The 21,968-nt window shown below is 35.5% G+C and overlaps 1 protein-coding gene across 1 annotated transcript in view; it reads right to left on the bottom strand.

Moving 5' to 3' along the window:
- STAG1 (STAG1 cohesin complex component) overlaps positions 1 to 21,968 on the bottom strand; it is a 472,075-nt gene that overhangs the window by 81,731 nt on the left and 368,376 nt on the right. The window contains exons 13-15 of the mRNA XM_069564764.1: positions 17,369 to 17,476; positions 15,096 to 15,210; positions 7,148 to 7,265 (exon numbers count right to left, since the gene is read on the bottom strand). Coding sequence (XP_069420865.1) covers positions 7,148 to 7,265; positions 15,096 to 15,210; positions 17,369 to 17,476 — 341 coding nt within the window. The remainder of the gene's footprint in view (positions 1 to 7,147; positions 7,266 to 15,095; positions 15,211 to 17,368; positions 17,477 to 21,968) is intronic.

Here is a 21,968-nt window from a genome sequence, read left to right as displayed (position 1 = left end):
ACATCTTATCCCTTATTCTATACCAAAATCATCCTGAACAGGAATATGTATGTACATCTTAATTAATTTTTACACTTTTACTGATAGGAAAAACACATGAAGTTTAGCTTGTTTTAGTAAAACCACAGAAATAGCTTCAGCTTTCCATTTATACTCTCTGATTCAATGCTTAATAATATGAAAACCTTCCCATGCAATAAAACAATCAAAGAATTTCTTATTTTTTCACATTTGGCTAGGGATAAAGGAATGACAAGACTATGAATTACTGGGTCAGCCAAAAAGTTTGTTTGGCTGACAAACAAACTCTCTGGCCAACCTAATAAATGCATTTTCTATTATTTATGAAAAAGAATCTAGTTCTGAGGAAAATGAGGTAAAAGAAAATCTTATCAAATATAGAAATACTCTTCTATTATACACTAAAATCTATAGATTAGTGTTGAAGAATTCAACCTTATACAGTATCTAACGTCATCAGCTTTATTAGTGTATATTTGAAACCATCCATTTTGATATGGCAAACTCAAAACAATTGAAATTTACAAGTGAAAACAAGCAAGCCTTAAGCCATATTTGAGAGTCAAACAGCCACAATGGCAGAAAGGAATGGGTGCTGTTTGCTCTCTGAATTATCAAATAAGTACACCACTTTTTAAGTTTTCAAAAACCTCTTTAGATATCATCTCAATTTCCTCATTATTGATTTCAATCTTATCACCTTAAACTCTGGCTTTTCTCCTTAATACCACTGAAAAGAAACACTACAAAGTCACTGATGACCCAAATCTTCACTTAAAGCTGATGGTCTTTGCACAGTCCTTTTTCTCCTCCTCTGCAATATTTGATATTATTAACCATAGCTCTCTTGAACACCCTCTTTACTTTGCCTTCTATAGTGTATAGTTATCTCTTACCATCCTTTTTATATAGCTTGCTCTCACTCTTGTTCTTCCTGCTTTTGTCCCCTTCCTACCCACAATTTTAAAAACTGACATGGGCTTTTTATTTCTGTAATTTATTTTCATCTTTTGTATTTTTATTATCATTTCCCAATGAGACCACTGCAACAGTTATCTAATTGATCTTCTGCCTATTCCAAAAATGTTGACAGAAAGCATTTTCCTTAAAATACAAATGCGATCACATCACTTCCCTGTTTAAAATCTTTCAGTGGCTGCTGGGAGCCAGCATGAGGAGTACCGCTCATGGCAAAGGTCATGAGGCTAAGGGGTCAGACAGGCAAAGGCAAGTTGACAGGCAAAGGCGAGTCCAGCCTTAAGGGAGCCTCGCTGAATTTTCTCGTGCATCTGCCCCCAAATCAGAGTCTGCCTGCCTTATTGCATTGTGCTTTTCGCCTACTTTTCTGACATTAACAGGGGGATGTCCCCCCACCACCTTTTTCTGGAAAAAGTTAATTTAGAGCTTTTAGATAATAAGTCTCCTGGGCACAATCAGAGTGTTTCAATCCAAAAACCCCTCTGATGGCTTTCTAGCTTGCCTAGAGGACTCTTACAGCTGCGCATGTGATTGTTTGTGGCCTCCTGGCCAGAGGCACAGGAAGCTTAAAACATCCTAGGAATGCAGGGGCTTCAGAGGAGTCAAAATCATTAGAATAGGACTGATTAAGGGTTTCATTTGTTGAGCCAATACTTGCTGCCAAATTTTCATATCTTTTATTTGTTGATATAGTTGGTATATAGAAAAAAGCAAGTAGCAACATAGATCTTTGAGGTAAGTACCTTCTTTGTTATAACCCATTGCACCATTGTTCTATAGGGATGTAACTTTAGTGCTTTGAGGGTGATGCAGATTAAAGGAAAACACTTCAGGGGAAATGAGATTAACATTCATTAAGGAAGAGAGCCATAAAGTGTTAACAGGCCTCTTGACCAGAAGATAATGTAAATCACCTGAGACCCTTTGTATACAAAAAGATATACAGAAAGGGTCAGGACTGCTGCCCCTGCATGACTCTGTATCTTGCATTATGTAAAACTTAGGGTATATAAACACCTTTTAAAAATAAAGCTAGGGGGTTTTTGCACAAGCTTGGCCTCCCCCCGTGTCGACTCTCTCTTTCTCCCTCTCCCTCCCTCTCTTTTTCAGGCTGATCCCTTGGAATGCTGAGGCTCTGTGTGTCTACTTATTTGCCCAGGCTTCTAAGACCCAGGCGAGAGGGAGCCCAAGGCAGGGCACCCTCCGCTATTCAAGCGGGAGCCTGTGGCCTAACGTAGACGGTGCAAGTTTCTTGTCTTGAGACTTTATTAGCTTTCCGTGTAAACCAAGAAATATCAGCCTCTTTTCTCCACTAATTTACCTACTACACTATTCTTTCCTAATCTCTGTTTATATTCCTAATTAAATAATTCTTTCCTAAGACGCCGACTCCGTCCCCCCTTCGAATTACCCTGGATCCACCAGGGCTGGACCCCAGCAAGTGGCTTTCTATTATACTTACAATAAACTAAATAAATCCACTTATGAACTTAAATAGTCTACATCATCAGGCCTCTGCCTCTATCTCATCTAGTGCCGCTGACCCACAGTGCTCCAGCTATTGCAGCTTCTGGAATATAACAATATCATTCATGCTATAGATACTCTGCAGTTACCATTTCCTCTATTAACCCCCATATCCTTTAGATTCCTGGCTCATGGATGACATCCTTAGAATCTCCTTTTCAGATTCAATCTAACAATGAACACTTTCTTATTGTTATCACCTATCACAGGTACTTACTAACTTTTGAAATTATTCTGACCAGTTTTGGTCTACCATCCCCACTTGAAATGTAAGCTCCATATGGGCAGTGAGCTGTCCCTGCTTAAGACTACACTCGCAATGCTTAGTATAACAGCACATAAAAGGTGGTCAACAAATATGTTCATATTGTAACTGAATTAATTACTCACTGCCTGAAGAATTCCACTTATCCACGTTACGTCAGCCTCAACTGGATCACAGAATTCTAACCGTAAATGACCACAGAAGTTTATCTAATCAATAAGACTTTTCTTAATAAATGAAGAAGCTGAGACCCAGAGAAGTTAAATAACTTAGCTATGGCCCTGTTTTTGCCTGATTACCTGTAATCTAGACCTTCACATTACACTAAAAAATTTAACCAGAAATTTGATTTTGCTGTAGAATATACATATATCCCCACAAACTACCATCTCTTAAAAACACTGCAAAGTAGTCTTATAGAAGTTGTGATTTATTATTATTTTTCTTTCCATTATGGTTTATGATACGATATTGAATATATTAACAGTTCCCTGTGCTATACAATAAGACTTTGTTGTTTATCCATTCTACATACATTTGGGATTCCCTAGTGGCTCAGACGGTAAAGAGTCTGCCTGCAATGCAGAAGACCAGAGTTTAATCCCTGGGTCGGGAAGATCCCCTGGAGAAGGAAATGGCAACCCACTCCTGTATTCTTGCCTGGAAAATCCCATGGACAGAGGAGCTACTGGTGGGCTACAGTCCATGGGGTCACAAAGAGTTGGACACGACTGAGTGACTACACCTTTATACAGTCGTCTGCATCTGCTAGTCTCAAACTCCCAATTCAACCCCTTGCCCTATCAGCAACCGCAAGTCTGTTCTCTATGTCTGTGAGTCCATTTCTGTTTCATAGATAAGTTCATGTGCGTCATATTTTAGATTTCACATATAAGTGGTATCATATGGTATTTGTTTTCCTCTTTCTGACTTACTTCATATAGTATGATAATCTCTAGGTCCATCCATGTAGCTGCAAATGACATTCATTCTTTTTATGGCTGAGTAGTATTCCACTGTACATATACACCACATCTTTTTCATCCATTCATCTGTTGATGAACATTAAGGTTGCTGCCACATCTTGGCTACTGGAAATAGCGTTGTTATGCACTCAGGGGTGCATTTTATCTTTTTGACTGATAATTTTGTTTGGACATATAGCAGTTATGATTTAAACTTTTATTGGTAGTCTTTGATAAATGTTTTGAAAAAATTTTAGTCCTATATTTGCAACTGCTAACTAGACTTTCACCCACTAGAATATCTAATAAATTTCACTTACCTAAAGTACAACTTAACTTCTAATTAGTCTTAAGAAAATAAGTTACTATGGCATTTTATTATATCAAATACAGCGAAACAGTAGCTCAGAATATTGATTTGGATGTCATTCCATACCAAAGCTTATATGTGGTACAGCATGCATATGGACAAATGTATGAAAAAAAGGTGAATCAGGATTTCAAAATAGTTCTGCATTTGTTATGAATAAATTCTCCAGCCTTGCCTTTCCAGATTCAACCATACCCTGAAATTGTGGTTGATTTAAAAATTTCCCCCCATTTTACAATCTGCTTTTCTGGTTAAAATCAAACCAAATCAAACCAAACCAAGCCAACTGGCTGAAAGTTAAATTCAATGTCAACTAAACTTAAACCACAAAGAAAATCTAATAATAATATACAGTTATTTTAAGAAGGCAGATTCATCTTGAAAACCTTGAAGACTAACAGTCATGGTAATTGTTTTCTGAATGACATGTTTTATATAATTAAATGAGAGTAAAAAGTTAACAATACCAAGGACTTTCCTGGTGGTCCAGTGGTTAAGAATTAGCATTACTGCTTGGAAAGAACACTAAGGGATGGTCACTATTAAGTATAGGTAATCTATTGCAGGTAATGGCTAATTCTGCTCTTATATACCAGAGAGCTGAACCACACAGAAAAGTAGGAGAAAAAAAGAATAGAGAATCAATAGTAAACTATTTCATTTAATACTCACAATAGCTATTTAAGAAAATAAGACAAAGAATCTATGTTTTAAAGAAAGGTAATCTAAGGAACAGAAAAAAGACTATATAAGTAACAAAGGATAGTTAGATATCTGAATCTGTTTCTTTCAATTCTAAAGTTCATTACAAGCCTCATTTACATCAAGGTATCATCTCCATTCTAGGAATTCATATAGATTACATGAAACAGTCATTTTTTAAACTACTATTGTGGGGAAAACCACTAGGCAATTCAGGTATGACTTAAATAAAATCTCTTATTATTATATCACATAGGTAACAAATAGAGTCAAATAATTAGATCTGGTAGGCAGAGTGCCTGAAGAACTATGGACAGAGGTCTGTAACACTGTACAGGAGGCAGTGACCAAAACCATCCCAAATAAAAAGAAATGCAAGAAGGTGAAGTATCCAACATCTGCTGAATCATAGAAAAAGCAGGGGAATTTCAGAAAAACATTTACTTCTGCTTCAAAACTGTGGAAAATTCTTAGAGATGAGGATACCAGACCATCTTACTCGCCTCCTGGGAAACCTGTCCTCAGGCCAAGAAGCAACAGTTAGAATTGGACATGGAACAAAGGACTGGTTTCGAATTAGGAAAGGAGCACATCAAGGCTGTATATCGTCACCCTGCTTATTTAACTTACATGCAAGTACATCATGAGAAATGCTGGGCTGGATGAAGCACAAGCTGGAATCAAGATTGCCAGGAAAAATATCAGTAACTTTAGATATCCAGATGTCACCAACTTTATGGCAGAAAGTGAAGAGGAACTAAAGACCCTCTTGATGAAAGTGAAAGAGGAGATTGAAAAAGCTGACTTAAAACTCAACATTCAAAAAACTAAGGTCATGGCAACTGGTCCCATCACTTCATGACAAATAGATGGGGAACAATGGAAACAGTGACAGACTTTATTTTCTTGGGCTCCAAAATCAGTGTGGACTGCGGCTGCAGCCATGAAATCATAAGACGCTTGCTTCTTGGAAGAAAAACTATGACAAACCTAGACAGTGTATTAAAAAGCAGAGACATCAGTTTGCTGACAAAGGTCTGTCTAGTCAAAGCTATGGTTTTTCCAGTAGTCATGTACGGACATGAGAGTTGGACTATAAAGGCTGAGCGCTGAAGAACTGATGCTGTTGAACTGTGGTACTAGAGAAGACTCTTGAGAGTCCCTTGGACAGCAGGGAGATCAAACCAGTCAATCCTAAAGAAAATCAGTCCTGAATATTCACTGGAAGGACTAAAGCTGAAACTGAAGCTCCAAAGCTCGGGCCACCTGATTCAATGAGTGGACTCACCGGAAAAGACCCTGATGCTGCGAAAGATTGAGGGCAGGAGGAGAAGGGGGTGATAGAGGATAAGATGGTTATATGGCATCACCAACTCAATGACATGAGTTTGAGCAAACTTTGGGAGATGATGAAGGACAGGGAAGCCTGGTATGCTGTAGTCCACAGAGTTGCAGAGAGTCAGATATGGCTTATCGACTGAACAATATTCTGGGCTAGACTGAGAAACAAGCTATACAGAAGAGGCATTGCTAGCTTTACGGAGCTAATATTCATATAAGTGTTTAGAAGATGAATGTTTTATTAAGTATACATATCCAGTCTGCTGTTCATGTTATTACACAAAGTGTAACATTAAGATGCATACTTCAGAAATTATCAGTATAGCAATTATTTCTCTTCTTTTTCTTAATATTTATTTATTTGGCTGTGCTGGGTCTCAGTGGCAGCATGTGAACTCTTAGGTGCAGCATATGAGGTCTTGTTCCCCTATGAGGGATCAAACCTAGGCCTCCTGCACTGGGAGTGTGGAGTCTTAGCCACTGGACCACCAGGGAAGTTCCCTCCCTATTTCTTGAACAGTTAAGTAACTGACTTTATTGTTGGTTTCCTGATTTTAATGTTAAAAAAATATATAACGAAAGATGGGATGATTGTGGTCTAATTAAACCTTGTATGTGAAAGGCCAAGTACTTATATACAGCAAAAAGACTCGGATAAACCATTTTTTTTTCTTTTTACGTTAAGTACATCAGTATTTTGTATCTGAAATCAGCATAAAGAAAACCTTGAATGCTCCATGATGTTTATAGGGTTTTAAAAACTTCTGGGACATGCACGGTTGTAGTCCTAATATAGAAAGATGTTAGATACTATTAAGACACCTTTGCTTGTTACAGGAAACAAACTGTTCTCTTTGAAAAAAAGATACACAGATATACTTGCATATACTCATTTTTAAGAAGTCATTTATACAGGATGGTATGATTATCAATATGAACCCAAAACAATATATAAATCAACTTATCAAAATACTGTACCTTCCTCTCCTTGAACAGGTTCTTCTAATAGCAATTCTGTCATACATTCCCAGTCTTTCAACAGTTCTTGAGAGCTCTCCCACAAACTGTCCACTAAGTAGGCGGCATGTTCATGTAACTAAAAATAACAAATCAAATGTGACTGAAGAACATTTAATGAAGAAACTACTACTAATATATCGAGTTATTCAGCCATTTTGTTTATAATTAAAACTGTTGATAATGTTTTCAAGAGCCACTTAGAGAACACACACACACATACACACACACTTGCTTTCTACTACTGATAATGGGGATACAATATATAGACTCAATCAATTTTTTAAAATAATAGTTAAGCTAAGGATCTCCTAGTCCAATGGCATGATCTTTAATGAGTAAACTGAGAGGACAACTAGTTAACAGATTTCCTGAAGTTACATTTGGATTTATGCCACTATTCATTACTTTTAGTTTGTCTCTCTCTATAACAACCTTTAAAAAAAAAATCAAGTACTTTTCCCCATAATTTCATTTGAAACATCCAACATTGGTACCAGCCTAACTTTTTATTTGTTTTCTTCGTAAAGGTAAAAATGTAAGTTACTCCGTGTCTCTGCTTTTCCCCTCTAATTTCCACTTAATTCAATGAATCTGTCACTTCACCACACCTTCACTTTTTGCTGCTAATTACTTGACTATTTTCTTTGGAATCCTTGTTCCCACAGTAAATGCTCTCAAGTTTCTCATCAAACATTTCATGCTCAACTCTTTTCTGCTTGTCAGTCACTAAACTGAAGAATATTAATCTCTTTAGAAAAGGTAAGTAGAAGTGTTGGCCATGTACTAGTTTCTGCTACTTAAAATTAACTTCTCTATCCTTGTATGAAAGTTCTACTACTTTTGAGTCTCATGACAACCACCTTCTTGATCAGCATTTCTCAAACTTTAGGATTGCAACCCATTCACTGGCTGTTAATATAATTTAATGTGTTGAGATCAAAGTTTAAAAAAAAAGGAAACACTAAAAGAGAGTGTAGAGCACATAGAATGTTAAGTACTATTTTATTTATCAGTCATATGTTCTTGTATTTGTGAGTGAAAATAGTTTTACATTGTGAGGAGGGGTCTGAAAATGTGAAAGTCACCTTAGTAGACCTACTGGTTATCTACTGATATCTTGGTACATTTTGCAGGTGAGTTGCTTTTCTTCCTCATTCCTAATTCTACCGTTATTCTTAACTTCTATGTAAATTTTGACGACCTATTTAAAGCTCTGCCTCATTTCACCTCTTGAATTCTATACTTCATTTCCATTGCATTTTGAATCTCATATTCTGTTTTCTGAAATGCCTCAGGAAATTATGTACATACTTATGCACACTCAACATCCACAGTTTCCCAATGTTTTTTGTCAAAGCCAGAGTAGATAATACTGATCAGCATCTCTGTTCAGAAAGAAGACGGGCAAAGGTTTACAGCCAGATATAGTCAAACTTTCTAAATCACATATCCTAGGAAAACATCCCTAGACCATCAGTAACATTCAAACAGTGACAGGCACAAGTACAGTGTACAACCTGGTATCAAAAATGAAAATTAACAGCAGAAAATAGAAAAACCAATAGTTTTTTTAATAGGCTAGTAAAGTGAAGTGAAGTGAAGTCGCTTAGTCGTCTCCGACTCTTTGTGACCCCATGGACTGTAGCCTACCAGGCTTCTCCGTCCATGGGATTCTTCAGGCAAGAATACTGGAGTGGGTTACCATTTCCTTCTCCAGGGGATCTTCCCAACCCAGGGATTGAACCTGGGTCTCCCACACTGGAGGCAGATGCTTTAACCTCTGAGCCACCAGGGAAGATCTAATAGGCTACTAACCCTATGCTGAAATGGAGTTACTATTTAGTGGGTATAGAGTTTCAATATAGGGAAGATTTTGAAAAAGTTCTAGAGATTGATGGTAGTGACACCTGGACATCCATGTGAAAGTACTTAATGCCAATGAACAAGTACACTTACTAGAAGCTAAAATGGTAAACTGTTTCACCAAAATTTTAAAAAATGCTGAGTAAACTTGAGTTTATGCTTGACACACTTAACCATATCTATAGAATAGGTATAAAAAGTTCACAAATATATTTTTGGCAGATTATACCTTCTATACATATCCTCCCTGTCCCTTTTAGTTCTGAATTCTGGACTTACATATGACATTGCCCCTTCAGCTTTTTATAAGCATTTGTTAATTACATCCAGTATCTATCCAGTTCACTTTCTATGTTAAATTTTTGATTACGGTGTATTTGTAAACATTTAATCTCTTTATTTCAACCCTATATGATAACCTGCCTTTTAAATAAAGCATGTTAGTCCATTTACATTTATTGAGAGATTACAGATGTTGGCATCTGCTTCCCCTGTGCTCTACTAATGCCATTTTCTTTTTCTTTTTTTTAATATGTGCTTCCTGCAGAGTTTTTTTTCCTAACTCGTTTTTTCCATCACCATGATCAACAAAATTTAAAAATTTTATTTGCCTTAAGCATAAGAATCATATTGTTTAGCTTGATTCCTAGATTTATTTGTTCACCAATATTTCTTATATTCCTTATTTTTCTGTTATTAAATCAATTTTTCACTTTGCTAAAAAACTGCCTCAAGTAATACTTTGCATATAGGATACAAAGGTAGTAAACATTTTAACTACATATCCTTTGTTTAGTCGCCCCCTTTATTCTCTGTTTTCTTTGAAGTTTCTACTAGATAACACAATAAACTTTTAATTTGTACCCCCTATTTCTTAATTTTGCTCTGATACTTTTAATTTCTTTCCTCCTTTGGAAAAAACTTTTTCCTCCCTGGAAAAAAATCCCTTGATCTATAGCCAATCCTTGGTTATGTCAATTCAGGTCATTTAATGATCCACCTTTCCCCTTTCATGATTTTGAAAATCATGTTAATTTCTAAGAACTCTCTTCTTCTTTCATAATTACTCTTTATTGTATTTGGGGGCATTAATAAAAAATTTTCATATGGCAGGCCTTGTGCTTCCTTTTCATTGTATTTTATTTTCAGGTTTCAGAGTTTCTTGGGTACCAGCATACATACATATATATATATATATATTAATGAGCCCAGACTGAAGAATGCTAGTAGCTAGAATGCTTTTCTTGAGTCTGATTGCAAGGTCCTAGCCTCCTTGGTTGTGAAGAAGTGGTAAGGGAGATATATAGTCAGGCAGGCTAATTGCAGGTATGTACTTTGTAAGTTCCCTGTCCCTATAGGTATCCATAAATTATTGGGGTATTTATTCACAACTTTGCATCTCAGCCTAATGTCTATATCCCAATGCCCAGACCAGCACTTCTAAAGTGAGGAATAAGCTCCACTAAAGGGCAGTCACTTAATTATTACTGATAGCTTACTCCTTTGTTGCTCTCTCTTGTCTTTAACGTATTTCAGATTTCTACTAAAAAAGTCTCAAAAATTTTTTTCTCCTATTTTTGTCTTCTGTGAGGGTCAGTTCAGTTCAATTCAGTCGCTCAATCGTGTCCGACTCTTTGCAACCCCATGAATCTGTGAGGGTATGGGTTACTTAACTCTATTGGAACGAATTCATAATCATTTACTTTGCATTGTTCTGTCAACTGGTAATGTCTCATTCATTCTGACATTTTTAGCCTGAGGTTTTCAGTTGGATGAGTTGTTGGCACAATTCAAGGCTTTAAATACTGTGATTCCCTTAGTATTGGCATTTTTAAGGATGACTTTTCTATGCCTTAAATGACAGCATATTAAAATTTAACTCAGGAATGTTGTCATTGTTCTGGAAATTTTTTGTGTGTATATTCTCAATATAGATGCTAATGTCTTAGACCATTTCCTCTTTCTGACTCTAAGGTGGTGGCTTAGTAAAATGCATTCTGTTAACACTAATAATCTCTTGTTTCAAACTCAATGTGTACACCAGCAGGGCATGATAATATGTTGGCCCATTTTTTTATTAAAAATTTTAAGTTCAACAGTATTAGCAACAACAATCAGTACAACATAGTCCGTCAGGAATTGGCTTGACATAATATTCATGATACCATCTTCCTGTCTTGGGGCATCTGTGATGGCCAAATAACTTGCTACTCTCAAACCTCTACAACAATACCAGGTAGACAGATCCATGTTTGAGAAAAAAAAAAAAGTTTTTTATGTGGCCAATAGGGTAAAAGGTTACAATAGTCTTTCACACAATTCATACCAAGGATCTTCTACTGTAAGTGAAAGATGAAGCTATTAAGAAGAAAGGTCTTGAGGCATTCTCAATGGCCATAAAGAAGCCCTGGGATTAAAAAGGATCTGGAACCCTAACAATGAAACAAAAATTTACTTTCTAAAAACAGTTTTTGGTATCATAATTTTATAAAAACTGCATGAAAATCAGGTTGTGCAAGCATTCTTTGTATTTCTTTGAAACGGATGAACAAAAAAGGTTGCTCATTAATGGATAGTCATTGTACAGCAAAATAATCAGAATTATATTATATATATAAATTAAAATTACATTTATGTGGGGTGAATTTTACCCTGCTATATCTAAGCATAATTTATTTTATAGAGTTTCCTCTAATCTTATATATAACAAACTAATTTCATTTTCCTGGTGACTTTAACTAAAATTTTCTCAGTGTGTTCCCACTTGTTTTTAATTGGTTTCAAGGTTACTCATAAATATTGTACCTCATGTCAAATAGTTAACTCTTCTGTCAAACAGTTAATACTATAAACGAGCTCACAGTATAATGGAATCTTACACTTGTTCCTTTTATGAAAAATCATTTACAGTGCAAATAACCATTCTAAATAATTAAGCCTAAATTTGCAAATACTTTTATACTGGGTTTATTCTCTGCTGAAACAGTCAGCTTTGGTAATCTTGAAGAACACATTAAAAAAATAAAACACAGGAAAAAGTTATTCTGGGGGGGATTTCTTGGTTGTTATAGTCATAATATATCTGTTAACTTTCTGTCTTAGATGACTGCCATAACTGGCCTTATCATTCTATATGCCTAGAAGTATAGTTACAATACTTCTAGATTGTCCGGAAATGTTCTGGGTTATGATTAACTGCTTTGGAATAATTATTAACAGCATCCTCGTCACTCTGAAAAGCATCAGTTTCAAAAGTTTGTATAGTAAGTATTATGGTCATACAACCTACAGGGATATCTGGGCTTATCATACACAAGTACCATTTATCCTACTATTTGGCATGTATTTCAAACAACAAAGACAATCTCAAATATACTAGGTATTTTTTCACTTGAAGCCAATGACTGCTAAAAAAGTTGTGATGGCTTAAAAATGCCACTTTTTGGTACAAAAAGAGAAAAACTAATTTAGGTAGATCTCTTAATCTTATTTCACCTACAATTCATATATAAAAGAGGAAGACCCTATGGACTGCAAACCTGTTTCAATTCAATATTTTACAATTCTATTATTAAAATGTTACTACTTAACATCCCAGGAAATTCCAGGGACAGAGGAGCCTGGTGGGCTACAGTCCACAGGGTTGCACAGAGTTGGACAGGGCTTACCAAGTAAAGAACAACATCATCATCCCAGTAAAACAAAGGAATAGGAAAGATAATCAGTTCAGTCAATTATAGGTAACTGACTGATAATTCAACTATAAGCTAGACTTATTCTACTTTTATGATTTCTAAGGTTTCTTTCAATTCAACTTTTTATGAGCCTATGACTAAAATATTACTAAAAACTCACATTATAGTAAAACCAGAGGAATTTAGAATAAGGTATAATCAGAATCCCATCATATTACAAGAATATGGGTTTAATAAGCATTCAACTCCAGGTGTACGGTAGTATTACAAAATAAGAAGAGAGATTTTAACAAACAATGCTTCCTGTAAAACAGGAGACCATAAACACCAATATTATGATCATGAATCAACTAGAAACCCTTAACTACGATTTGCAGTTGTTTTCGCAGCTGACAAGAATGTCACAGAAGACAACTGGGAAATATATTTTAATGTTCTTGTAACATTTTAGTAAAGAGCAGCAAACACATAAAACAGTAATACCATTTCAAAAATAGAGCAATAATACACATCACAAATTACTGCTAAGAATAGAGGATGAAACTGTAAAACTAAGTACTTGTGACTTTTAATATATCAAAAAAGTAAAGTCCTTGGACTTTCAGAGATGTAAAACATTTTCTTTCAATTAATAATCAAGTTCAACTAATCTGATCATCATATTCCCCAAACTTTTCAGTAGTTTAATAGTATATGTGTATCTCATCCCTATCAATTTTTGATACTACTGTTACTATTAAAGTCAAAATTTTAAATAGGACTTGATTGTTGCAAAATACTTTCAATCTCATTTCTTTAAAACTTAAAGGGTTAAGGGTTTAATTTGAATAGCCCATCACAGGTGTGATATTTACTGAGTATTTAGTGTTTTACCTTAAACATTTATAAGCATCTATATTTTACTCCATAATAATATCCACACTTGCTTTGTTAAGAAAATAATGCTTTGGACTCTTGCTATCCAAGTGGTTCCTGGACTTCTGGTCCAGAAGCATAAACAAAAAGTAGCATCTCTGATTCCAACTCAAGAGTAACTGAATTAGAACTGGCATTTTAAGAAGATCTCCACAAAATCTGTATACATATTTAATACACTGTTCTCAAACACATCCTTTACACAAATGCAACTCTCCAGTTGGTTTCATTTTGACTATATTCTTTCTCTGTTCCCAACTGCCTTAAAAAGTATTAGCAATTCCTTCACTTTTCTGGTTCTGCTTTGCCCTAACGCCACTCTTTCCACTAATCCTTACATCTCTGTCTGATCTTAATTTTCTTATGGACTATCTGTTTGTCTCCCAATTCCTCATTTCTACAGAGTATCTCCAGCACTTTCAAACGTGAGCAGTCATACAGTCTCTTACGTTTCTCTTATTCCTAGACATTCCCATACAAACCAAAAATTCTCTTTCCCCAAGTAAAGTTCAGGGTCCTAGATTTCTAGATTTTTGCTACCTTTATTTGCAACTCTATTCCCACTCATTTCTAAGCCAACAAGTTTGTTCATTCAGGGCTTCAGGTATAAGTTTGCTAGCCCCCCATGTTATACCAGCAGTTGGAAATACAGTTCTAACATTAAAGAACATTTAAATGGGCAAACTAAAGTTCACATGTGCAAACAGATTCTGATAGATAGTATGTTATGGACGTTAACTGTTTGATAAACTGACATGGATATGCTGCATGAGCTTGCACTACTACTAATTTACATTCAAATTCATATTTTTCCTTTTCCTTAAATAACTTAACTTTCAAACAAGATAGAACCAGTGGTTTGACAGCTTGAAAATGTTCATATACTGTTTCAATAATATAATTTTTCTTTTCATTTTGGCCATACCACACAGCTTGTAGGATCTTAGTTTTCTGACTAGGGATCGAACCTGGGCCCTCTGCAGGGAATTCCCTAAATAATGTAATTTAAAAGCTACAGGTAAAAAGAAAAGCTACAAGAAAAACAAAAAGCAACAAAAAGAGTATGCTGTGTTGCAATGCAGTACTATAAAACTTTAAAAACGGCTAACCTATATTCAGTGTTAATCCATATCTGCACACATATTCCCAAAAAATGTAGAGTACTGATCCCATTATTATGGAATCAAATCTATGGAGCTAAGGAATTTCTTGGTGGTCCAATGGTTAGGACATGGGCTTTCACTCAGGGAACTAACATCCCACAAGTTGTGCAGCATAGCCAAAAAATTTAAAATATCCATGAAGGCAACTTTGTAAGAAACAGTCTTGTCTTCATTTGATTTTAAAAAATTACTAATTACAATGATTAAATGACAATTTTACTTAAAATATAATCTAATACAACAAAATAAAGAGCTATGTTAAAAATTTACCTCACTTTCAAGAAAGAAAAGGACAAGCATCCTAATAAGGTTCCCATTCGGACTGTTTCTCCCCCTTCTCTTTGCTAATGCTTCTTCTGCTTGTGGGTCATGTCTGCTAAACAATCTGGAAATAAGTAATAAAATAAGAATATTACAAATTTACATGGATATGAATTTAAGTCTTCTCCTTCAGTATATAAACTTCAGTGTTTAGACTAAAAAACAGACTAAGTGTATGTGCATGTACATTTTGTAAAAAACAAACAAAAAAACCAAAGTTGATCATGGAATTCTGAGTCTACAGTTTACTTAACAGATTTTAAAAGATCACAATATTAAATGGTAGGAAAATGCTAAATAAGATTAGCTTTTTCAAAAGTTCTCCAACTGAGTATTTCCAGGGCAGGGGTATAAAAGATGCTTATAAGGCAAAGCTTTTGTTTGCATAGGAACTGACTCCATTTTCTCAAAGAAATAAAAAATAATGGAGGCTTACTTTGGTAGATATTCATATGAAATGTTAAATTTAAAAAATTTTAGTAAATGTTTCAAACTTAGACAAATATAGTAGAGATAAAATTACATATATCCAAGGGCTCTTTCTGATTCCAGTGTTGCCATTAATGGCCTTCATTCTGTAGATAATGAACCTTTTTAAATCTATCTTTGCTTTGAAACTACAGAAGCAATACACTCTTTCTAAATATATGGAAGCAATAAGTTCTTTCTATAATTCCTTTTGAGAAGTTAAAAAAGAGACGAACTGGAACATAATAAAAAAAAAGAAAGGGAAATTAAGACTACAATATACCCTTGATATTCGCGACAGATAATACCTCAAGATAAATATGGAAACAGCACTATTTTATATTAGCCAATGAGTCAGAGTCACATCTTACTGTAAAAGCCATGCCTGAAAATTCTGATTTCTTCACTTTCATTAACAGCACGCACTACTAGCCAGCTTCCTTCTTAAATAAATATTTTTTTACATAGAAATAGCTCTTTCTTGTTTTGAGAGGTATCACTGAGTAAAGAGGGGCTTCCTCAATGGCTCAGCTAGTAAAGAATCCACCTGCAATGCAGTAGACACAGGAGATCAGGTTCGATCCCTGGATCGGAAAGATCCCCTGGAGGAGGAAACAGAAAACCATTCCAGTGTTCTTGTCTGGAAAATTTCATGGACAGAGGAACTTGGCAGGCTGCAGTCCAAAGAGCTGGACATGACTGAGTGGCTAAGCACACTGGATGTGTGGTGCTTCCTTGTGCTTTGCTGACTCCTATGACAGCTGAACACCCTCAATCTTAGCCTACTTTGTGGCTGTCCACAAAGAAACAGGTTTACAAAGAGACAGTGGGACAAATATTTAATAGTTATAAGCAAGAGTCACTTTACCACTGAGTAAAGTGCAGTTTGTGATTGCAGCACCAAGATGCTGATGCTAGATGGAGGGCCACGCTTGCTCATTATCAAAGTTAATCACCCATGTACAACAGTTGCCCAGTGCATGATTTATATCTGTGCTTAGCATAATCACACATAATTACAAATCACTACATGTAAAAGACCTCTGGGTTAACCTGTCAAAGTCACTAAGTTAAATCTATGACAGCAAAACATCCCCCTGCCCAAGAATATGCTTATATTTTAAGAATGAATTAATAAATTATAGAATATATATAGTAGAGACCATGATCGATAACATATTTCATAAGGATGTTTAATTACATCAAAAAACTCTCATTAGCTCTATGCTTTGTCAAAAAATTGGATGAGATTTTGCTTCGAAATTAAACTGTAGCTGCATACATATTTTTACTATCATTACAGATTACTGATTAAAATAATCCTCCTCCTAATAAGATGAAAAAAAAAAACCCTGAAAATTTGGGAGGTATTTTGAAGATAATTTTAGATTACTAGTGTTGGGAAGTTAAGATGAGAACACAGAATTTTAAAAGGGAAAACAATTTGATGAAATAAAATTTCAATTACTTAGGTGAGTCTTTATAAACTTTAAGCACTTCTGCCATCTCCATTTACAAGGAGCTGACTAGCTGAGGACTGTCGTTTTAGATTTTAGATCAAAGGAATATGTCACAAGGGGCATCTTTCTCAGGGATGAGACTCATGATGTGTATGTAGGCTGTAAGAATGTTACAGCCCACAGAATTTGCAGTGGCCACTTTAGCACTATGTTCAGTCACTCTTTTACTAACTATAAAACAACAACAAAACAAAAACAGAAAAGTGGAACTTGTTTCATAGAGAATTAGCTCACTTTTTGTGAAGGAATTCTCCAGCTGCCACAGCAACAGGGCGATGTGCTGAGTACACCAAATGGTAAACATTTTCACAGTCTTCATTGGAAAGAGCTTCTTCACTTCCACTGAAAAATTCAGAAAAGTAAAACTGAGCCAAAACAAATGTTTACTGTCAGTTCTACCTTTATCAAAATTTTGTATGGTTCTTTATAAAAACTCAAGGTATACTGATTTTATTTTTCCACTCTTTTTAGTTGAGTTTGAAAATAATATTTTTAACTATAAAGGGCACTTCAATTGTTAAATAAAATTCAGAAAATACAGATAAAATAAGAAAATAAAAGGTCCACATGTCTTCCCATACACACCTATAGACAATGACTCTTAATACCTTGGGATATATACTAGCCCAATTTAGCTCAGTTTCTTTAAACATGCATAAGTTTTTTTGTTAACAGACATTAGTCATATATTCACCCGTTTCATAGTTAACTGTTACTGTGCTATGTCACTCTTGCCAGAATTGTCTATTTTATAGTTTATCACAATATTTACAATACTATTTAGTCTTCTTTGTATACAAATGATTTACTAGTCATAATCACTCCTTTACTAATGCAAATCTGCTGTCTTTCCTTTCATGCAGTCTTAAGGTTTCAACCTTTTATTGGTTTGCTGGAATGCATCTTTAAGTATTTTTTTCCCAAAGAGGGAATATCTATTTCCTGACTATTAATATGGTTAAAAACATTTGAAAGGATTAAAGATTAATGACTAGATGGGGTACAGAATGTTTGGGCTGTACAGGTTCTTGACAAGATGTAGCAGTATAAACTCATTCCACAGAATTCAATTCTGGAGATGCCTCAGAGACTAGGAGACTGAAGGATCTGTCAAATGAATATAAATTAGAATGACCTTTGCAGCAAAATAATGTAGTTGCATCATAGTATAAGGAACAAACTTTAGTTGTGAATGAAAAAGAGCTGGATATCAAGGATGGGAGACAGATTAGAAGCAGTTTAATTTTAAAGTTCACTCTTTTCCCCCTCTCAACAAGGCCTAAGTTTTAACCACTTAATTATATGTATATAAATCAGCTCAATGAACTAATACCCTCAGGATGAAGTTAAACTCATAGGAAAAAAAAATTAAGATTTCTCAGTAATCCAAGTTCATAAGGGAAAGGAAATAATCCACACCAAAAGAAAAATAGACAGATGGAGAGAAAAAGAATTTAAAGATAGTACAACAGGATGTTAAAGGTGACTTTAACTTGTTATTTTGAGGAAGTTTTGGTAGACATCTCACAAGCCAAGAAAAATAAGGCCAGATTATTTCATGCAGTGCTGTAAGAGACTGGAGAGTTAGTTTGTGAACCTCACCATGTAAGTAGAAATCAGGAGACAGAGCAATATAATGAGTAGAAATTCATACTTCCTCCAAGTTTCCTTTAGGCCAGACATGAAATAATTAAAGAGAGCCAGCCTGGATAGTTTTAAAAGACATCTTGCCCAACAAGGCCATATACAGGGCAAGCAACTCAGAGAGGAAACCGAAAGCCAGGTGCTGAATCACAAAGTAAATAGCCAGAGGAAGCATCATCCACTGCGGGGAACCACTGTCATAAACACCCAAAGCGGAGATAAGACAGGAGGGAAAAGGGCAGGACACAAATGTGAGATGACGACGATGGGGAGCACCTGCTGACATGCTGGACAGGCTGGAGCCAGCTGAAACCAAGGTGGCTTTCAGAATAGTACAGTTATTGACCTTTAGCTCATAATACCTTCACCGAAATACTAAAAAGCACTCCTTTCACACCATGTCAGTTCTGAAAAGGACCATAAAAGGCCAAAAAAGATTGGGCAGTGGCCCAATTTTTGGGAAATCCTCACCCCTCCCCCAAATAGCAAGAATATTTCTCCTACTCATTAGCCTATGAAATCACTTAACCCAAAAAAAGTACGTCCCCATGCCCCTGGGCCTATTTCACTTTCCCAGAGGACCCTGTGCCCTGGGGTGGCTCTTGCCTTCTGAGACAGACTGCATTCTGTCTATGGAATGTGTATCACTACATAAACTTGCTTTCCCTTTACTATGGTTCCCTCCTAAATTCTTCCTGTGGGTTGCCAATGACCCTAACTTGGAGGTCCATCCTAAGGACTTCTGTGGGTCTCAGGATGACACCTCCCTCTCCTGCAACAGGGAGAGCTCTCTGAGGAATCCAGAAAAGGACCAAAGTTATCTAATGAATTAGATCATCTGACACAGTTGGAGGGCCATAACTGTACTTTTTATATAAGATATGTTCTGCCCTTATTTCCTCCAATGAAAGCACAGAAAAGAACCTTAAAAATAGACTTTTGAAACTAGCCAAACTACTTTCTAAATTCAAGATGAAAGTATGATTTTTCTTTTCAGCCAAACAAGGTATCAGATAGTTTGAAAAACACTCTTTAAGGAAGTAAACTAGCTGGAAAATATAATATTGGAAGAGCCTATGAGAGACTGCTGCAAATAAGGCAGAGCACCAAAGAATTGATGCCTTTGAACTGTGGTGCTGGAGAAGACTCCTGAAAGTCTCTTGGACAATAAGGAGATCAAACCAGTCAATTTTAAGGGACATCAACCCTGAATACTTGTTGGAAAGACTGACGCTGAAGCTGAGCATAGTGAAAGTCACTCAGTCATGTCCGACTCTTTGGGACCCCATGGACGATACAGTCCATGGAATTCTCCAGGCCAGAATACTGGAGTGGGTAGCCTTTCCCTTCTTTTTTTTTTTTTTTAGCCTTTCCCTTCTCCAGGGAATCTCCCCAACCCAGGGATAGACCCTAGGTCTCCACATTGCAGGCAGATCCTTTCCCAGCTGAGCCACAGGGGGAGCCCCCAAATACTGAAGTGAGTAGCCTATCCCTTCTCCAGAGGATCTTGCCAACCCAGGAATCAAACCAGGGTCTCCTGCATTGCAAGTAGATTCTTTAACAACTGAGCTATCACAGAAGCTGAAGTTGAAGCTCCAGTATTTTGGTCATCTGATGTGAACAGTCGACTCCTTAGAAAAGTCCCTGATGATGCAGAGGAACACTGAGAGCAGAAGGAGAAGAAGGAGTCAGAGGATGAAATGGCTGGGTGGCATCACCAATCCAATGGACATGAACCTGCCAAACTGGGAAATGGTGAGGGACAGGCAGGCCTGGCATGCTGCACTCCACGGGGTCACAAAGAATGGGACATGACTGGGCGACTAAACAACAACAACAAATGAGAGAATTACTCTTTCTTGAAGGTAAGAGAAGAAGTATTGAAAATATCAAAGCAGTTAACACTTGCCTGAATAAGCAAGTATTGAAACTAAATTAAAAAAAAAAAGCAAAAAAAAAAAGGGGGGGGTAAAAAAGTAATCCTTAACAACAGATTTTAAACTCTAGACAATTTCAATGAAAAAGATGAGTGGGTGGAATGAGGTTATTTTTTGTTCAAGGGAAAGACATTGATAAGCTTGTAAAATTCACACTTAGATTATAATTACTTGTCATAGTAGTCACAATCTTCATAAATGACAAAGAAGAAAGAGATATAACGATAAAGTGAATACTATCAGAAGATGTACAAATCATGAATAGAGAGGTACTGATTTATATACTCTGAAGTATATCAAACAACAGTGTGTAAGAAAAGATAAGATAGTAGTTGAAGACTCTAACACATCCTTCTGAAAAAATAGGCAAAAAAAAGTAAAGTTGTAGATAATTTGGATGACACTGAATAAATTCAAAGTAATGAACAGAAATACATAACTATATAAGCAACACAGATAAGTACTGTTTTTACACATATTTAGAAAATTCAGAATATTGACCAAAATATGCAGAACACATTCTTAAATAAAACAATAAAACAGAAAGAATAGCTTTAATCTGATCTAGGGAGAACAGAAATTACTACTGAATAATCCATGCTTAAACTGAAAATCATAACAGTAATCAAAGTATTTATCATTGATTGTCTATGAAAATATTCCATGTCCAAATTTTTAGGAGACTAGTAGTGAAATTGAAAGTAGTACTTTAAACATGATTATTCAGAAACAATAAACAAACAGCTTAAAGAAGCTAATGTATTGAAAAGAACAGTAGTATGGACAAACCTCTGGCATGACTGATCAAGAAAAAGGGTATACAAATATGATAAATGATGAAAAAGAGAAATAACAGAAAAATAGCAAAGTTTTATGAATAAAGAGATCATAAACAATAAAACAATAAAGTTCAAAACTGTGATAAAACTGATAATATCTTCAAAAGCTTATAAAAAGCCAAAATTAATATGAGGAAATAAAGATTAACTTAGATAGGTAACAATTAAAGAAGTAGGAATGATGATCAAAGACTTCTCCTCAAAAGAAACTTAAAACTGATAGGGCTTTAACAAGAGAATTCTCTCAAACTTTGAAGAAGAAATTAATCTTTGTCATAGAAAAGTTATTTCAGAACAGAAAAAGGGTGAGAAATTACTGATGATAATTTACAAAGAGTATACATATAACCCTGATTTCAAAGTTGGATAAAGAAAAGAAAAAAAATGTCAAAGTTATACATAACACAACTATGA

This window comes from Ovis canadensis, chromosome 1, assembly GCF_042477335.2.
Source record: "Ovis canadensis isolate MfBH-ARS-UI-01 breed Bighorn chromosome 1, ARS-UI_OviCan_v2, whole genome shotgun sequence".
Lineage (NCBI taxonomy): Eukaryota > Metazoa > Chordata > Mammalia > Artiodactyla > Bovidae > Ovis > Ovis canadensis.
This window is presented reverse-complemented; position numbering and strand designations above follow the sequence as displayed.